The sequence below is a fragment of the Castor canadensis genome, chromosome 8 (assembly GCF_047511655.1).
Source record: "Castor canadensis chromosome 8, mCasCan1.hap1v2, whole genome shotgun sequence".
NCBI classification, from domain to species: Eukaryota; Metazoa; Chordata; class Mammalia; order Rodentia; family Castoridae; genus Castor; species Castor canadensis.
Window position 1 is genome coordinate 116,034,557 of NC_133393.1, and position 21,502 is coordinate 116,056,058.

Consider the following 21,502-nt stretch of genomic DNA (forward strand, 5'->3'; position numbering starts at 1 on the left):
CACTTGATTATTCTTTAATACTAAGTAGATGTGTGCCATGAAAGTCAGCAAACAGCATGTGCTAGCAAGCTTGTTGGCTTAAAAAAATATAACCGAGGAGATAGAGAAAAATATAGAAATGGAACTAAGACTCACTGTGAAAACAAAGATAGTATTTAACAACATTTAAGCAACTCAGTACACTGCATTTTTCAAGGCCACTTCTGAATACAGACAGACAGTAAAATACACCACTTGAGAACATAAGAAAGATGCAAAACAGTAACCACACTATGCTAAGAAGACTCTGCAGGGATTATGAAGGCTGTTTAAATATTATGCCACTCAGGCACAGTTAGGACTGTGGTTTCTAATTCTCTTGGAAAACAATGTTAGAAAACAAAAGGAAATCAGTGAATTTGTAGTAATTTATTTAATTGCCCAGGCATCTCAAAAGAATGTATGTACCAATTGTTGGCATGAATATTCACAAAAGGCCAAGAATGAAAGTTATGTTAAAAATCAGCAATTTAATTCAAATTTAACAAATGTATCAGAAAAAAGAAATGATTAAAGCAAGCACTCATTCAAGTCAGTATTTCTTCATCATGAGTATTAAAGAATAATTTTAAAAGAATTTCATAATTTTAAGAGTAGATATAATTATGCAGAAGTTTCAAATTTTGAAAATAGAAAAAATTACCTATACTTAAAACATATATCCAAGTATTTGCTACAATCAATCCTTCTAAAATGATAAAAGATCAATTTATATCTACATTACATTGGCCAATTATTTAAAACCTAAATCATAGTTGTCAAATACCTAATTTCACCCTAAAATAGCATAACATTTTCTTAGCAAAAAAATTAGTTGCATGCAAATACATCAAACAAGTAGAAAGTAAGGTATTTCAAAAATTATACTTAAGTAGAAAACTTCACTTTAGTCAGGACTTAAAAGATTATAGTAATAAAATAGTAAGATTACAGCCCATGCACTAAAAACATCAATTGTAGTTATTATTTTGTAGAAAATAGCAAATATCAACATTAAATGTTTGGGTTTCATTTGCTAAAACCTCAGTGCAATTCATTTATTATTCATAGAATTTTACATTTATCTTAAATTCAGAAAGGCTTTAATTTTATCGAAGGATCATAATATTTATTTTAACTAAAGTAAAAATTTATGCCATAAGTATGCAAGATACCTACTAATTTTCAAGTTTTACCAGAAGAGACTCTATAATAGAAAATAAGGAAAAACCAAGCCTTACAGAAGCAGTTATTGAAACCTAAGCTTTTACTACAGAATTATTTGTTTAAATGAAACAGTTTTAAGATATTAAAATGCCTAGTTTATTTGAAAGAAAAATCTGCAAGAAATTAAGACAAGAATGCAAGATAAAACAAACGAACCTGGCAAGGAAGGAGAAAGTTCATTGTATCCTCCAAATGAAGCATTCCGGACTAGCTTTCGGCCATCAATTCGTGGAGGAAATAAAACAGGCGAAACCCCAGTACATGAAGAAAATCTACGTTGTTGTGAGCTGTCTTCTTTCATGGTTTATATAAAGTCTATTTAATGTATATGCTCATCCAGAAGGCTAATTAGACCAATATGGCAAAGACAGGCTTTTCTCTCTCATTCAAATGTAGCAAACCCACCAGCACAAACAAAGGACACACACACACATTTAACAGCAAAGGAGGACTAGACGCTGTCAAATCAGCAATAAACAGAAAAAGAAACTGACAAGAAAGGCATTAAGCCAGGCTGCAGATTTTTTTAATGTGCAGATTAAAGAGGCTATTCCACTAATGTTTTACCTTTTTTTTTAAATCAAGCAAGTAATGCTCTGCACTGAATTGCTGCTTTTGAAAAACAAAGCAAAATCAATAACTAGCCATTCAGGATGAAGTAATAAAGTCAGTATCTCTTCTTTTCTCAAAAAAGGCAATACTATTTATCATATTTTACGTTTTTGTAGTATCTGGCCACAATTCTCTCCTCTTCTGACTCTTTCCTTCTCAGCTTTTACTTACTTCAAACATGGATCTCAGCATAACATCTTTTATCTTTCCTGAAGTTTCTAGATTTATATATAATCTGCTGCTTACCTCAGCTATGACTAAGAATTCGTAAGGAAAAGATATTCTTTCACATGTAATTTTGATGGACTGCAATAGCTAAAGCAGAGAATAAACATGAAAGTATTATCTATGGCAGGGATATATGAGTCATTAGGATGGTGTTAAGGCAAACCTTTGCTGTACTCTCTAAGACATGCTCCCTCTAAACAGATGAACTACTGCAATTCCTCTTCATTACATTTAAACTTTTCAAAACTTATAATCTACCAATTATTTTTTACATTTAAAATCTACTTTTATTTAAAAAAAAAAAAGCAACTTCATCATCACAGTAACAAATGGAAATACCTTTATTTACCATGGTTAAAACTTGAATTTCCTGTGCAATGACATAGTTTTTCTTAGGCAAAGGCATTTCAAAATTAAATTGAAAAGTAAGTTTATGGTTAATGCCACAACTGCAACAGGTTTTTGTTTTGCTTTTCTCTATGTCATAAAATGTAAATTACCAGTAACTGTAAAGAATAATCTTAATTAATTCATATAACGGTGTTTGCCTTTCAAGGCAAAAACAATACAGTATCATAAAAGGCATTATCCTATAATAGTTATGCAGGATTTGAAATTAAACTGTCTGGGTCCAATTCCCAGTTCTATCTCTGGGTCTCCTTTTCCTTGTCTACAAAATGCTAATAGCATCTATGTAATAGGATTGTTATGAATATCAAATCAGTTAATATAAAATCTACATTGTTTCTGGGTTAAAATGGCAAAATGAAGATAGTGAACTAATGTGTTCCCTCGTAAAACCTTTAAAGAACATAAACAAGTATGAGTATATATCCCAAAAATATTTATCTAGAAGAGGATATATCAGCAACAGAAATTTGACACTGAAACCCTCAGATGAATGAGTAGTGATGGTGTTGTAGATCCAAGAAAGCCAAATCACAAAGCAGCGACAAAAATTTAAACCAAATAATCCTTTTGCATATAATTCACAGTGCCAAGTTCCTTCAGATCATGAGTTAGATAGGTCATTGATATCAACAGCAACACTGGAAGCAGGTTGAGAATATAAGCAATGCCTTCAAAATCTGAAGGAAAATGACTTATGACTTTGAATTCCTAACCCAGTCAAACTATCAATTACAAATAAGGTAAACTAAAGATATTTTTAAACACTGCAGGTGTCAAAATTCAAAATTCAAAAATAAAAATTTCCAAAATTTTACTGCAGGTGTTTTTAAAGAATTCATGAGAGTAGCCCTTCTCATCTGGGCTTCTAAAATACAATTAAGCCTAATGTACTAAGACATACATTGATCAAGATAAATTAACTATGCTTCTATTATGTCTCCAGCAATGTACTGTATCATTTGGAGGTATGGGGGGGTGGAATTGAGAAAATATTTACTTAAATAACTTCCTGTAGGGTTTACTTCTATCACAGACTCCAGCACAGAAAGGCTATACTAGACTGTATATTCTACCAAAAAGTGAGAGTAAAACAAGAATACATAGAATACAGGAATAGGACACCCAATATAAAAGAGCTGTTATCACCCAAAACACTCCTGGCACCACATAATCTTTTTTAGCACAAATTGTTGGGTCAGCTTTACACAAGTTTGTTCTCTGACTTTGGCTTATCTGACTGTATGCTGAAGTTTCTTTCTTCTCTTTCCCCATGTTCTCATGTTTGGATCAGCTGAGGATGCTTCCAATACAGTGGTCCTACTTCTTACCTACTCCTGACAGGACACTGTAAACTGAAAAGGAGAAAAATACCTCTCCAGACCAGATTCCTGCCAGGTGTTAAGTACATAAATCACAAGCAATGATGAACCTATGTTTTCCAGGACTCAGTAATGAACTTGTCCAACTGTTTTCACAGAAGACTTGTATTAAGTGAACTTTTCATCACTGTGACAAAGCACCTGGCATAAACAATGTAAAAGAAGGAAATATTAACTATGGCACATGATTTCAGGGATTTCAGTCCATGGTCAGCTGGCTACATTGCTATGGTGTCATGATAAGGCAGAATAACATGGTAGCAACAGCATGTGGGAAGCAAAGAGAGACAGAGAGGAAGTGTCCAGGGGCAAGATATACTCTACAAAGTCATGCCCACCAGTGACCTACTTCCTTCAACCAAACCCCACCTCCTAAAATCCACTCAACAGCTATGAATTCATTGAGGGGTTAATCCACTGATAAAGTTAGAGCCTTCATGATCCAATTACCTCTTAATAGTGCCACCAGCTGGGAACCAAGCCTTCAACAATGAGTCTTAGAGGCCATTTTATATCCAAACCACAAGATTCTTATTATATTCTCAGAAAAATCAAGCCAAACTATAATCTAGAAACTCTGTTCAACTTACTTTCTCCTGGCAATATTTCCTTTCAAACCCAACTAGGTTTGTGCTTGTTAAATAAGCAGAAAGCTACTGGTTTGAGGTTGTCTCTGTACTTACAGTTACTACATAATGAACTACAACCTGACTTAGGAGTGTAATTTTTGTAACAAATAAGCCAGATCTCAGTCAACGTCTTTCAAGCAGCTGCGCTTCAGTCATAGGCAGCCAACTGCTCAGATCATGTCCAAATAAGACAGAAGCCTAGCTTGCAACTAAAAAAAGCTATTTTGTACTCTGCTTCAGAGTATTTTCTATGAATACTCATTGCCCACATTGTAGAGCAGAGTTTCTAAACCTCTTTCTGGTTCTGAATATTGTCTGATACATGAATTATTCTTGCTGAAATGAACTGTGAAATTTGTCCAGAGTTTTTCTTTGCATGTTACTTAGTCTTGTAAAATAAATACAAACTGCTGATCTATATATATGAGGGTAAAATAATTAGAAAATCAAGACAAGAAAATTCACAGAGCTGGGGTTGTGGTTACCTGGGACAAACAAAAGGCACGACAGAGAGGAGATGGGGATCAGGAGATATATATAAGAATGTCTAAAGTATTGGCAATGATCCCTTCTAAACCTAGTATTGGTTTATGATCTGAACATAAGCATTGGTTTTGACATTTTATAAACTGCATATATACTTTATGCATCCTTCAATATGCATAAAGCATTTTACAGTACATAAAATGTAAAGTCTGTTTTTTTGGTGGGACTGGGATTTGAGCTCAGGGCTTCGTGCTCAGCAAAACAAGCCCTCTACCACTTCAGCCACATCTCCAGTCCATTTTGCTCTAATTATTATGGAGATGGGAGTCTCATTAACTACTAACTACTTGCCTGGGATGGCCTCAAACCAAGATCCTCCGGATCTCAGCTTACAGGCATGAGACATTGGTGACCAGCTTAAACTTCCTTTTTTAACAACAACAAAAAAAAAAGGTATCTGGAAGCAGGGGACTTATGCCTATAATGCTGTCTGGGATGCTGAGATCAGACATTTCAAGGCCAGCCCAGGCAAAAAGTTCACAAGACCCCAATGCAACCAATAGCTCAGTGCAGTGGCATATGTCAGTCATCCCTAGCTATGTGGGAGCCTGAGATCAGGAAGATTGTGGTTCTAGGCCAACCCAGGCAAAGAGGTTTGTTAAGACCTCATCTCAGTAGAGAAAAGCTTGGCATGGTAGAATGTCAGCCACAAAACCTCACTAGAGGATAGTGGTCCAGGCTAGCCTGGTTATCTCCAAAATAACAAGAGCAAAAAGGGCTGGAGGTATGACATAAGTAGTAGAGCACCTGCCTAGCAAGAATGAAGCCCTGAGTAGTACAACCAAAAAACAAAAAGCAAAAAGCCACCCCACAGTTGCTAAATTGTTGCCCGATGGACAGAAAACACTCAACAAATATAACCTACTAAGTTCTAAATTCAATACTTCAGAGAGACAAGGCAAGTAAGAAAAACAAACTATCATTAAATAACGTGATATAATAAGCAGGTTTTCTGTACCTATTAAAGCCTATTACCATTTTATCCTTTATTCCCAAACCTCGAGTACACTTAACTCAAACTAGTCATCTGTACTTTTCTCCCCCAAGATGGTACTTAATCATCTGCATATTCAAATGAGAACTCCATCTTTCTTACCACATTTGAATGGTAGTTCAGTAACTGTAATTTAGCCAAAGAGTTATCCATGTTTTTACAAATTCCATAAAATATCCATTAAAATTCTTTACGTTAAAGATTTTTAAATATTTGGTAAACTAAAATGCATCCCTATAGTAAAACCAGTGGAAACAACACTAAGAACAGTTCTGTATCCTAGATCTGGTTCAACCGTTTTCTACCACCATAGATATCCCTGCTACACACCACAGAATTATAAGTTAAAATGATAAATTTATATGCAAATATACATGTATATATGTTGTTTTGATTGATAAGAATGTTTCATGGATGTAAAGTATTAATAGAGTAATGAGTTGCATTTTTGAGTCCATAATTTAATATAAAAAAACCATTCTACAATGATCCCAAGACAGTATATAATTGCTGGGCATTAATTTTATAAGAGGAACATAAATACTGCTTCCTTGGATATGAAAAACACTACTATTTAAAACAAAACTTATTTCTATAGGTACTAATAATTCAAAACTAAAATCTAGATTACTCTAAAGATGCAAAGATGTATTTTTAAAACATTTTATGTATCTTCTGTGATTTCAAATTAATTTTAGAATTTTTTTCTGCTTGTGTTGGGGATTGAATCAATGGACTTCTGCATGCTAGGCAAGCATTCTACTGCTGTTACATACTCAGCCCTTCAAATTAATTTTAGAATTACTTATAATCACTATAGGTTTTGTAGTAATTTAAAAGTCAGACTAAGGATGAAACTATGCTAATAGTGTCTAATGACACTGGTCTGTGTCATGCTGGCTACATTCAAATACTGAACAATCTTGGTTAATATTTGAATGTACTACTTCTCCAATTTCGAACTACATAACCTATGCATGAAAAACAGTTAAAGAACCAAGGACTATTATAGTAGTTTTGAAAGTTATGTGAGGCTTTTATGTTAGAAATAGACTTTGATCTGAGGATCAACAGACTTATTTAAAAGTTTTGGTTTTTTTTTTTTAAGGGCTGGGGGCATGGCTCAAGTGGTAGAGTGCCTACATAGCAGAGCTGAGGCCCCGAGTTCAAACCCCAATACTGTCAAAAAAGTGTTTTGTATTGTTTTAAATGTAAGTCACCACCACTGGAAAGTCAAAAAGTCAATTTGATGGGTCAAAAACGGTGATTTTAAAAATTAAATAGAATACATCAGGATATAAAACAGCAGAGTACATCACATGCTGATGTTAAAGAGCAAGTTGTTTAATGAATCATTTATTTTAGTTTTTATATAATTATATATTATGTTTTGGGTAGTGCTATAAAATGTACTTCCTACTAAGAGTCATGGTCAAAACACTGATGTCAACAACATCTCTTTTGAAATCCAGTATTAGAAAAGCACTATCAAATTTTATTATACTTTGCCACCAAAGACAATTACATATATTATCTCTGATCTACTGGCTCTTTCCATATTAAAATGATAAGCATTTGAGCACAGACAAATACCATAAAAGATCAGTAAAAAGATTCTCTAGAATCTGTTATATGGCTGGCAGAGTGGCTCAAGCAGTAACAGCTCCTTCCTGCCTAAGCAAGTGTGAGTCCCTGAATTCAAACCCCAGAGCTGTTTAAAAAAAAAAAAAAAAAAAAAAAGAGCAGTAGAATCTGTTACAGACTCAGAGAAAATGGTTAGTTTTAATTTTTCTTTCTATATACCCAAAAGAACAGGACTGGAGAAAGTATCTCACTCATTTTAAACTTTAATGAGCTATCTGGACAAATTCCAGACCATCACTCTTTTTTTTTTTTTTTTTAAAGAATGAATGGTGGACTGGAGGTGTCGCTCAAGCAGTAGAGCTCCTGCTTTGCAGGTGCAAAGCCCTGTGTTCAAACTCCAATTCTACTGGCAGGGATGCAGGGAGAGGAATGGCAAACATGCCTGATATATTGAAATCACATCTAACTTGGTAGCTGGGAAATCCATTTAAATCCTAGGGAAGTATCATGTACATACTCATGAGAAAATACATTAGTTTAAATTATGATAAAATTTAAGTATATAAAACTATAAACTTGAATCCCAAGGCAATAAATGTAGGATTTAAGAGAATTTAGATTACTTAAAGTAGCAATAAGTCCCTCTATCAATGTCTATCCTGTAATAGAGCAACATTAATTTCTTACCTATGGTTAGTAAAATCTCATTAATGAACAATGCCCTGAAAATTATGCAAAGCAGTTTTATTATCCTACATTTTAACAATTGTAGATTCACCATTATCAACCTTAAATTTTTTCTCACATGAAAATACATGCAAATATACATACAAAACTACAAGAATAGCTTACAGTAATTTTAGACCAGGTATTGTTCTTGTCCATATATCCACATTATCTCTAAGAAGTGTAAGAGTGCACTTTCCTCTGACGAAAAATTCTTTAGGATCTTCACTTACATATATATATATATATATATATATATATATATATATATATATATGTAGATAATTAATTCACAAAATAAAAATTAACTAATATATATGTACATGAATTAATTCACTAAATAAAAATTAGTGAGCATCTACTTTGTGTTAGGAATATAGTTAGGAAATATGTCAGGCACAAATGAGAGAGCTATGAATAATAGTCCCTAGTTTCTGTTCTTGTTGAGCTTTCAATATGTATATGTATGACTATATTCATTAAAAGTTGATTGAAACAATAGATTCCATTCCCATAGAGTATATGGGACTAATGGGACCTTAATAAGGTGCTTAGTTTTCTAAGACTATTCACAGAAATCTATTTAACTGAAAATGTACTAAATTAATGGTACCTATGAATGGTAACCATCAAAATACTACCCCACAATTAAATAACAAATAATATCCTTTTGTAAGGAGTTTAACATGTATTCAATAAATTCAAGCAACAGGATATACAAAAGGAGTAGTATCCTGGTTTTATAGACAAAAGTAATCAGGCAGAGAGACACATGTTCAAGATTATATGGTAAATGAGCAAGAGTCAAGATTAAAATTCCAGCCTAGAAATAACATTTATTTTCCCTTTCTTTCCTAAGCCAGCCAGCTAACACAGATGCCAGAATCCCATTCTTTTTTTTGGGGTGGGGGAGGAGGGCGGGTTATGGTAAGGCTCAAAGACAAGAATTAAGAAAGACGGTACTAGCTGTGACCTCATTCCTGACTCCCTACCATGGCCTAGAGGTAGTCCTGTCTTCCCAGGAACTCATCTTATAGAACCCATGACCACTGATACTCTTGGTGACAGGCCCACTGAGTCTAGACCAATTGTAGATTTTGAAACATCCCTGTGACCCAGTTCTAGTCCCTCTCTACTAGTCCTAACTGCCAGTTGTCCACTTAGGTATCTACAGGTAGCCAAACCCATCTATATCTGTAGTAACAGGCCTACCATCTGCAGATCCAACAAACACCTTGGAAGCAGCAGTCGTATGTCATGGCTCCAGTCTGATCAATCACATTTCAAGGTACAGTCCTGTCCACCCAGGAAACAAACAGGAACCATGCCCATCTATGCCTCACATCACAGGCCTGCCAACCAGTCTCTCCAGCAGCCACAAAAGGGGCTCCAGTCTTGCTAATTACAACATCAGAGACAATCTCATAGGTCCAAGAAAGTAGTAAGAGAAGTCCTTTGCTGTAAAGACTGCAAAAAGCATTTGCTTCTCCAGTGTCGACCCCAGCGCAAGTCCACCTAAATCATAAAGAATTGGGGAAACATGATACCATCAAAGGAAACAAATAGTGCTATAGTAACTGATCCTAAACAAATGATATTCATGAGCTGATTGAAAAGAATTCAAAACAACTGTCTTAAAGAACTTAATGAGCTAAACAAATCATACCAAGGGCTGACTGAAAAGAATTCAAAATGTTGGGTCTAAAAGAAGCTTAATGAGCTAAAACAGAACACAGATAGAAAACCTAACAAAACCTGGAAAACAATACTTGAACAAAATGAGAAGTTTAAGAAAGACATACAAAACATAAGAAGCCCCAAACTGAAGTCCTGAAATACAGAATACAGTAACTGTAATAAAAAATTCAATAGAGTTTCAAAAACAGACTCACACATGCAAAAGAAAGAAACAGTGAACTCATAAATAGGTCATTTTAAATTAGAGAAAGGAACCAAAAAACTGGAGAAGCAGAGAGGATTTATAGAAATCCTTCAGGCAAACCAATATTCATATTATGAGAGACTCAGAAGGAACAGAGAAAGAATAGATGGGTTTGTTTGTTTAGAAGGAAGTTAACATCTAGATTCTTGAAGTTAAAAAAAACCTAAATAAATAAAACTTAAAGAGATCTTCATTGAAACACATAATAATTAAGTTGTCAAAAGTCAACAATAAAGAGAATTTTGAAAGCAACAACAGAAAACCATTTGTCACATAAAATGGAGCCCCTATTAGACTGTAAGCAGATTTCTCAACAGAAACTTGTATAAATAAATCTCCTTTAAAAAAATCATCAAATAATAAAGGAAATGAAAGAAGAGGAACATGAGAACTATAAGACACATAGAAATCAATTAATAAAATGGCAAGAATAAGTCCTTACCTATCAATAATTCTTTTAAAGGTAAACACACTAAACTTCTAAATCAAAAGAAGTAAAGAGTGGCTGAATGGATATAAATAAGACCCAACTTTAGGTGCCTACAAGAAACTCACTTTAGACTTAAAAACACATGCAGACTCAAAGTGAGTTGGGCAGATGTACTGAGAGCAGTTTAAATTTAAAACTGTTACAAGATACAAAGAAGGTCATTATGTAATGACAAAAATGGTTAAATTCAACAGGAAAATAGAACAATTATTAACAACTATGTATGCAACATCAAAGCATTCAATATATGTAAAGTAAATAAAGATAGTAATACAATAATATTAGTAAACTTCAATTCTCTACTGTATACAGAACAGACTGTCCAGACAGAAAATCAAAAGGAAATAACAGAACTAAACAACACTGTAGACCAAACAGATCTATCACATAAAATTTTCTACCCATCAGCAGAAAAATATACTTTTTTCTCAAATATACAAATTAACGTTTCCCAGGACAAATGTTAGGCAACAAAAAATTATTAACAAATTTAAGACCAAAATCATCTGGAGTTATTTTTTCTGATCACAAAGCAGTGAAACCAGAAATCAATAACAGTAAAGTAAAAGGAAAATCACAAGTATGTGTAAACTAAATAGCAACTCTTAAACCATTAGGCCAAAAGGAAATTAAAGGGAGGATTTTAAAAATATTTCAAGACAAACAAAAACACAACCTACCAAAACATGTGGGATGCAACAAAATAGTATTAAGACAGAATTTAATGGTGATAAATGACCATGTTGAAAAAAACAAATCGATTTTTAAACCTCAACTAACTAGGACAAGAACAAAAACATAAACCCAAAGTTAAGAGAAAAAAGGAAATAATAAAGATTAAAGAACCAATAAATGAAATACAGAACAGAAAAACAAAGAAAAATCTAAACTAAGAACTGGGTTTTTGCAACAGCAACTCACTTTGGCCTTCATTCTCATTAGTGAATCTCAATGACACAGAATATCTTTACACCTTCACTGGCTACCATGCCACCTCTTTTGTGAAATATGTATTTTGGACTTTTTTCCAGTGGATTTTTCACATTTTTAGCTTGATCCACATGAGTCCTTCACTTGTCTTGTTTCTTTAACAAGGTTATAGATACATATTTCTTTATTTTTTAATTTTAAAATTACATTTTAATCCACGTAGAACTGACTTTGTGTATGGTAGAAGAGAGGGATCTACTTTCATCATTTTTCCCATATGTATAACTAAATTCTCCCAACATTATTTATTGAGTAATATGTCATATATTGGGTTTCCTTTATGGTCCTAAGTCTCTGTGTGTTCACTACTATGTTTTATCACTAAGACTTGCTGTCTTATTTCCTAGAGTGTGCATGATAGTTTAGTACTAAATAAATGGTAAAGAAAATCTCCATCCCTTGCCTGGTTCTGCTTTTAAAAAGTGTCTTAACTCTTTTATGACCTTTACTATCCCTAGAGAATTAAGGATGACCTTATCGGGTACCTTGAAGAAAACTCCTATTGACATATGGATTCAAAATGTACTGACTCTATAAAATCATTTTAAGATGAACTAAATAATACTGAATTTTCTTGTCATAAACATGGTGCCTCCAATTATTCAGAATATATAATCTTAGTGCCATACTTTCCAAGATGAAAATACTTCACATCTCTTGTTAGACTGATTGCTATGGACCTTACTTTGTTATTTTGGGGGAGGGTATGGATTTTGAACCCAGAGCTTCACATTTACAAAGCAGGTGCTCTACCACTTGAGCTATGCTTCCAGTCCATTCTGCTCTGGTTATTTTGGAGATGGGACCTCGCGAACTATTTGCTTGAGCTGGCCTCAAGCTGCAATCCTCCCAACTCTGCTTCCTAAGTAGTTAGGATTACCGGCATCAGCCACTGGGTTCTAGTTGTGTTACTTTTAAGTAGCAGTTTAATTGCATTTTTCTAACCATTTGTTACTGATACACAAAACTGCAGTTAACATACATACATACACACAGATTTATATACACAAATATGTGTATAAAGCAACTTGATAATTTTAGTATTTTTCTGTCATTTGAGGGATCTGTGTAGACAATTATACTGGCTGCAAAAAAGAGAAAAATTTGTTCCTTTCTTCACTTTTATTTTCTTACCATTTTCACTGGCTAAATTTCAAGTACAATGTTGAAAAAGTATAAATAATACACATCTTTTATTCTTGTTCCTGATTCTCACTTCACAAGACCAAAGAAGTTTCCTCCTAGTCTTAGTTTTCTAATAGTTTTCACCATAAATTTATGTTAAATATTTTAAATATGTTTTCTTTATTAGGAGGAGGATGACATAGTTTTTCTTGTTTAATTTGTTAAAATACTAAGTGAAAATCATAGGGTTCCTAATATCTAACCTTGTATTTCTGGAACAACTCCAATGTGGATATGATATTTATTTGTTAGATTCAGTTTGGTAATAATTTGTTCAGATTTTTCTGTATCTAGGGTTATGATATAGAAAATATAATATGTTATAATTTTTCTCTCCTGTAATGTCCTTGTCTGCTTTTCATATACAAGCCTCATTTTGGGAATGTTTCTTTTTGTATTTCAACATTTATAAGATGTCATCACTTACAGGCTACATTTCTGTCTTTAGAGAAGTCATAAAACATAGAAAGTATTTAACAATACAATGACTAACACAGATTGCAAAACAGCATCAATAAAGGTTCAATCCAACTTCAGAGATGATGGAATATGTGTGTGTCAGAGGGGGAACTGTTTTTTTAGGATAAACTATAGCATTAATGTGAGATTGAAATTATTTTTTTCCTTAAATGTTTGGTAAAAGTTTTTTGTAAAGTTATTTTGTCCTCAAAATTTCTTTGTAAAAGTAATATATATTACTAATCAGATTACTTTAAAGGTTATTAAAAACCACTAGATTTTCTATTACTGAGTCATTACATTGGGGAAGTAATACTTTTTTGTGCTCAAATGAAATTTTATTTATAAACATTGGAATTTGAATTTCATATCATTTTCATGGGTTACAAAATATTATTTTTTATTTATTTGAACTTTTAAATACTCAGCTCTGTACTGAGTAAAATTAGACTGTATTTGGCCCATATTTCACTGACCCCTGTTACAAGGGGTTTCTCTGATCTGCAAGATTAAAGATATGCACATACCAGCCCAGAACAGAGAAAGAGGAAAAAATGGCAACTATCTTCCTTAAGACTCAGAATATACCTGTATTACTTCTTACATTCTCTTAGTTAGGTATGGGTGTATGACCATGTAAGAGAATATGGGAAATACAGTTTCTAGCTAGGCTGCCATGTACTTGGCTAAAACCTGAGGGATTCTACTGCTCAAGAGGGAAGGTATGGATACTAAGGGGCAGTTAGTCTCTGCCACAAAATGAGGGGATCAAATTAGGGAATAATTATCTACTAGACTTGGGTCCTTTAAGATTTGACTTCTTGCAGTTGCCAAAAATGAATTTATATTGCTCACTGACTATAAAATAAATCGCCCTTCTGTCCATGGGACAGACATGCTGGTTGTAGGACTGAGGAGGGAAAAGCTCATCAGTTGTCCAATGGCAACTACCACTACAGAATGCAGTCAGTATTGTCAAGACACTGGAGGAGAGCTATCACTTAACCTGCAGAAGGGATGTCAAAGGTAACTTCAGAAACAAGTATTTTTTGTCATTGTTTTCATCTTCCAATTAGAATTTTTTTCTCTTTTAAATTCTGAGCCAGGTATAGTGGTCCACATGCCTGTAGTCCCAGCACTTTTTTTTTTTAATTGTTGTGCTGGGGGTGCACTGTGGCATATGTAAATATATCAAATGTATCTTTACAGAATTTATTATTAGAATTTCTAGAATTTAGTATTAGAAGCAATAGTTTTCTAGAATTTATTCCTTTCATCTAATTTTTCAAATTTGTTGGCCTTAAGGATTTTATGACATTATCTTTTAAACATGCTTATATTTTTAGTTGTGTCCCCCTTTCATCCGTAATATTTCTTTCGCACCAAAGGTTTGATATTTTGATCAGTTGTTTTGGACTACTGTTGTCTTTCCTCTCAACCTCTCTATAGTCTATCTAATTTATTCTCTTAATTTCCTTCCTTCTATCTACTTTAGGTTTACCCTAATTTTTTTTTCTAACTAAGTTAAATGCTTAATTCATTACTTTGCAGTCTTCCTTCCGGTCAAATATGAACATTAGGACTATTTTTTTGGATTTCCTGCTTAGGAACTGTGGGGCCCCTTTTATCAGAGGGTTGTTGTTTTTCATTAGTTCTGAAAGGGTCTCAGTATTATCTCTTCAGCACTGCTTCTCACACATTAAATTACATTCTGTAACTGATAATTACAGTTGGTACAGACTTTATATAACTGGATAGCCAGTAGTTTGTTTGGATTCTCTCTTATAGTGGCATGTTACCTCGTATGTTATAAACTTTTCCATATCCTTGCCAGAGTTTGGTGCTGTTAGTGGTCTAGAGCTTAATCATTCTAATAGGTACATATGGTACCTTTCTGCTGCTTTATTTATTGATTTTTTTAATTATGAGCTCATATGTAATTCTTTGAGGCCTGTGCTTTGACACTGTCCTCTAAATAAGACTTGTATCAATTCTTCCAGGCATCCATGCACACTAATCCTATGGTCGTTTTAAACTAAATTTGGGTTGGTTTTGCCACATATTATGAATTCTGCCCCAAGTTCACATCAATATGTGCTTGTATTTAGGATTTCTCAAGGAAGATATCCCTATCCCCATTCTATCCAGAATCAAGACCAAGATAGGCAAATATACCATAGTTTCCCTCTGTGGCATGTTTTCCAGTTAATTTGCTAAAAATCCTACCTTTGGGAACTCTAATTTTATGAGGAGAGATCATCAATCCAAATTTCTATCATGAAAGAGTCAGTCTTTTACTCCTTTCTCCTACTAAAACTCAAGCTTTAGACCTTCAGCAACTAGCAGATGCCAGTCAGAACAAATGCTGGCTCCAGAGGTAAAGTCCCACATTCTAAATAATTCTCCTCTTCCTACTAATTCTTTTATTTTACTAGTAGTTCAACTACAATTTAAAAAAAGGTTTTAAAACATTTTATCTAGCATTTTGAGGCTCTTACTAGAAAAATTTTAAGTACCTACTTTGCCATTTACTGTGGAACTGAACATTTATTTATATATTTTCATGTTTCCTTACATAGTATTTTCCTACTTTCTTTCCCCTAAACTTCCCAACTACAAGTTAAATTTATAAAGGCAGGGCCTAATATCACCTTTGGGTTGTTTTGCTTTCCAGTACAAAACTATGTGTCAAGCAGACTTAGTAAAAGCCAACTTGATAGAGGAGACCCTTGTACTTTCCAGGGAATATTTGTCATCTGTCATGAACATCTTTCTTTCATATGGAAAGAGATGAATTTACTAAAATTTCAATGTTCCATTATAAAATAAAATTTACATCTGTTCAAAATCACAACTAAAGGAAATGGAAAAAAATTCTACGGAGTTACTGTTTACTTCCTCCCAGAAATTATGCAAATATTACTTGGTAAAATTAGATATTAACTTTGCTATATATTTATTAAAAATATAGAAAGTCTGACTCCATGTACCTCAAAGAAGAAAAGGAAAATTATAGCAGCCAACTATACAGATGAAACTCTTTTGCCAGTCCTGTTAAGAAGGAGATCGTGATCTCTAAGACTTTCAAAACAAAGGAGGTAATCTCAACAAAAAAGAGCTGAGAACCTTGTGCAGGTAATATCTGATCATCCTTTAACCTTATCTTAAAAATATATCTTAAAAGACATTTTTCAAGGAAAATATACCTTTTAGCATTCTTAGCAGTCATTTTCTGCTTGGATAAAAGAAGCAATTTAAAGGGTAGGCAAGAATAAGTCAAACTCCTCTCATATTTGTAAAGAAGCTTAAAATAAAGGATTATTCATTCTTACTTCTCAATAAATGTTTCATATTACTTTAGTTTTCTCAGAGGAGCATAGAAACAAATACTGATATTGTAACATTGTACAAAAGAGATTTTAAAATATTTTGTTTTTATTTTCTTAATTTACCAAATATTATACTGCTTTTTACTATTTAGTAGGTACTGGCATAGTTCTATGAAGCAAGTACCCCAAAAGAAAGAATTTCAAAACAAAAAACCACCATGTCTTATTAAGTAATTTCAGAAATCTAAAGCATTAAGGACTCAAAAACTCAAAAGAAAGTCCATGTAATCTCTAACTTACACTATTTCTAGCAAAAATAACTTATGACTGCAAACAAAAGCACACTATTTAGGGGAAAAATTAAGATAGTGGAGGGTGAAAAATTCAAGTCCTCTTTCAGCTAAAATAATTTTCATGAAATATAATTCATATATTCAAGAACACATTTGTTACATGTTATGTTTAGAATTAGTATACAAATGTCTTACCAAGAAAGGAAGAATTGCTTCGATTCATGGAAGAAAGTGACTTTCACGTTCTCCTTTTATCCGTGAACCACTTAAATGAAGGTACTCTGTTATTCATTTGAGATTATACAAGCAATGTCTAACATTGTCACCCTGGGGAATCTAATACATCTTTACATTAGTAAACGTCTTCTCAAAGAAAATATCCCTTAACTTGAAATTTTCTATTAAGTTGTTATACAAAGTCATATCACTTTTAATGCTGCCAGAGCATTCAAGGTAAAGGGACTTTGTAGGCTTAAGGGAATTTGCTAAGGAACAAGAAACATAATAGTAGTGTAGTCTAACTTAATTTTGATAAAACATTAATCAGGCAAAAGTTTTGTTCTTAAAAAATTCAAAAATTTAAACATTAGTGGTATGGCTCAAGTTGTAGAATGCTTGCCTACCAAGTTCACAGACCTATGTACAATTCCCAGTTTAAAAAAAAAAAAAGTTGGTTTGAAATGGATTCATTTAACTTTTGGCAAAGCAACATTACATATTCTCTCACAAAGCACTGCAACTAAAAGATGATTTCTTAAAAACAAAAGCATACAAAATTGCTTTTTACTACCAAGAATGGAAGATCAGCTACAAGTTACAGTATATTATGAAACTTGATAACAATTTCAAACATGACCCAGAGGGAACCGAGGATCTACCCATGAGATGAGGCATAATTTAGTCTCTAGGCTCCTTGGTACTCCCTTACTTAAAATAAGAGGGGAAAGGAAGAAAACAAGCTTAATTAGTCTACATATCTTTCTTTCTTGATAAACAATTCAAATACACTAAGCTCAAAATAAGTCAGTATAAAACAAATCCCCTCCTATTTGAGACTATTTAAATTCAGACTAGTATGATGGAATAGCCTTTGAATAAGAAAAATGATCTGGAAAATACACAAGTTTTGAAATAATCTGACTCGTCACTATATTATGAACATATAACAAATAAAACCTTATCTTGATGCATGTAGGTTTAGTTAGGAGACACAAGTCTCTCCAGCTCTTCCAAAAAATCAAAAAAGAAATAAAGAAAAAGAAAAATTCTAAAAGATAGAAACTACATTGCAGAAAACTTAAGAACTGTTTTTAAGTAAAGATGACCTACATTAAGTTGTTATGAGTCAATATGCATGAAGGAGACATAGCCAGAAAACAAGAGCAAGACTAGTTGAAATTACTGAATTAATGGTATGCAATCAATCACTTATTAAGCACACAATTTAAGGCAAGTCTTCATGTTGGGTTTGCAAATAGACCCTGCTACAATGACCATACAAAGCAGCACATTATGAAATCCCAAAAGCACTGACATAAGAATTGTGAAAATCAGGACAACAGTCTCATCTGAGAAAGTCTTATAAAGGAGAACAGATTTAAACCATATCTTTAAGAATGAGCAGTATTGGAAGGGAGAAGGACATTCTACAGTGGAAGGAAAATTAAAAATGCAGTCTGGCTGGGGAGTGGGAAAGAAAGCAATCTAGCTAGATTATGAGGAAAAATAAAAGACGAAATTGGAAGAGTAATCAGACATTCTAAGACTCTTGCCTATCAGATTATAGAAGCTGTAATTTACATGTTTTAGATTGCTGGTTTCCATTTGTTAGTCCAAACATTGCTACATCAGATACACTTGGTGAGGTTTATAAACACACATTACTGAGCCCTATCCTAGAGGTTCTAAAAAGGGTGGAGTAGAATCTGTATCAAAGCAAAGTTCCCAGGTAGTCAGTCATAGCTGGACTTTAGGTGTCACTTCCTAGGCAACAGCAAATCATTGCCTTTTTGAGAATGGGCATGACATAAATACAGGCATCCAGCTAGTTTTTTAATTACCAGCTTTAATAATAAAAAGTGGCATTTTCTATTTCTCTTTATTAGTGTTATTTCTTTCAAAGATCTACTTTATAGGATCATGTATTCTCTGACCATTTAAGAACCTCTACCTCATCCTAACCTCACTTAATATGTAACAATAATTTCTGCTTTGTTGTTTAAGAAAGATGAACCTGGTATATTGAAAGGCAAGGTCCTAACAGCAGATGAGTTTGTGGTACTAAGTAATACAGGTGTAAAATAATGAAGGCCTGACCTAGAATAGTGATAGAATGAAAATGAAGAGAGAAATCACAGCCTTGATGCTGTAAAACTCTAAAATAAATCACAGAAAATATTCTTTCCCACTTTAAGGTAGATAAAAATTTCCTTAATAGGGGAAAAAAAGAAAAAAAAAGCTCAAATTATAGGGAAAAATGATACATCTGGCCTCAGCAAAATTAAAGCCATCTGCTCTATCAAAGAAATTATTAAGGCAATTATAAGACATGCCAAGACTAGAAAAAAAACAATATATACAGATACCCACAGATGATACTAAAATACAGAACTTAAAAAACTCAGTAATACAAAAAGCCAATTTTAAAAACAGTTTCCATAGGCAATTGCTTTACTTTACATTTTTTATTAGTATACATTAATAGTACTAGGGAGTTCATTGTGATAATTCCACAGGTACTGTAAAGTACTTTGAACAAGTTCACTCCCTCTATTATATATTCTCTTAACCCACATTCCTCATCCCCGCTTCTTACAAACAGTATTTGGTGGTTTCGTTATGCTAACTTCATATATTGATCCTCTTTACCCCCCCCATCCCCCACTGATTTTCTCCCAGACAAGTCCACCTTTTACACTCCTGTCCCATCATCATCATCATTTTAGGTTTAGATTCAACATATGAGCGAAAACATGCAATATTCCAAAAAGTTAATTTTTAAATTGGCAAAAACATGAACTGACATTTCACAAAAGATACACAAATGGCCAAAAAGCATATGAAAAGATGCTCAACCATCATTAGTCATTAAGGAAATGCAACGTAACACCACTACACATCCACTAGAATGACTAAAATTAGAAAGATCAAGGATGTAGAGCAATTGGGCTATTCACTCACTACTAACAGGAGAGCAAAAATGGTATAATTATTTTGGAACAGTTTGGCAATTTCTTATAAAATATATGTTTAGCCATATTATGGAGAAATTGTACTCTTAGTTGCTACCCAAAAGAAATGAAAAAAAAAATCTCTAAACAAAGTATGTGAAAATAATGGGATTATGTTAAAAAAAAAAAACACAGAAGTGAGAATTAAATTTTGGATAATTTAAGTCTCAAAAAATTATGACTAAATTGACTGAAATTTAAAATAAACAAGCTCCAGTTGTATCTTGGTTCAAATTCTAACTCTATTCCATACTAACTATATAAACTTGGATAAGAAAATTTTCCATAACTACTGATCAATACCCTCATTTGTAAAATGGGAAGAATAATGATTTATATACCATAGGCTCTTATAAGAATTCCATGAGCTAATGTATGTAAAAATAAAGCACTTACAAATATAAAGAGTTTTAAATGTTAATCGCCATCAATAAGTTTTTGGAGCTCTAATTCTTTCCATTCATAAGTGAAATACAAATGATGCATATTTGAGATATGGTAAACATATGAAGGAGGCTTTTTCAGACATTTATTTCCTCTACCAGTTTATCTTCATTATAATCAAATGATCACCAAGGGAAGTAGACTTTAAATTATCTCTTTAATCTAAAAACTGGTATTTAGCTGGAAACAAATATTTATGCTGTCTTCATTGTAGCAATTGTATCTCAAAATTTACCAAGTTTCCTTAAGGCGAAAAAGATCTCTTTTTTACAGAAAATTTCATTAATAAACATAAAAAGAATGAAAGAAATTAAAAATCACCATTGTTTAACTCCTAATATTGTGACTGATTCAGTTAATTACCATCTTTAGGTACAAAGATGTATGTGGACATCTTTAGGTTAAGAGTTGGTGGAGAGTTCACTACCAGTGGCTCACATCTATAATCCTAGCTATTTGGGAGGCTGAGATCAGGAGAATCTTGGTTCAAGGTCAGCCCAGGAAAACAGTTTATAAGATCCCCATCTCCAAAATAGCCAGAGCAAAATGGACTGGAAGTGTGGTTCAAAAAGCAGGCTTTGTAAGCAAGAAGCCCTGAGTTCAAACTGTATTCCCATTCAAAAAAAAAATGAATTAAAAAAAACAGTTGATGGTGAAATAGGATCTCTGCTGGGTACCACATGTATCATCTCCATTTTGCTTTCAGAAAAAGAAAAGATGTTATTTTCAATAAGAAGAATCAGGCTATCATCACCTAACCTATGAATCAATGTCCCAATGTGATAT

General features: G+C 33.1%; 1 protein-coding gene across 14 annotated transcripts in view; it reads right to left on the reverse strand.

Moving 5' to 3' along the window:
* Positions 1-21,502, reverse strand: part of Osbpl8 (oxysterol binding protein like 8) — a 243,010-nt gene that overhangs the window by 60,122 nt on the left and 161,386 nt on the right. The window contains exon 1 of one of the 14 annotated variants that reach the window (XM_020170953.2): positions 1,402-2,171. The exons of the other annotated variants lie outside the window; for them this stretch is intronic. Coding sequence (XP_020026542.1) covers positions 1,402-1,546 — 145 coding nt within the window. The 5' untranslated portion in view covers positions 1,547-2,171. Of the gene's footprint in view, positions 1-1,401; positions 2,172-21,502 lie in introns of those variants that run through there. 14 annotated transcript variants of the gene reach the window in all.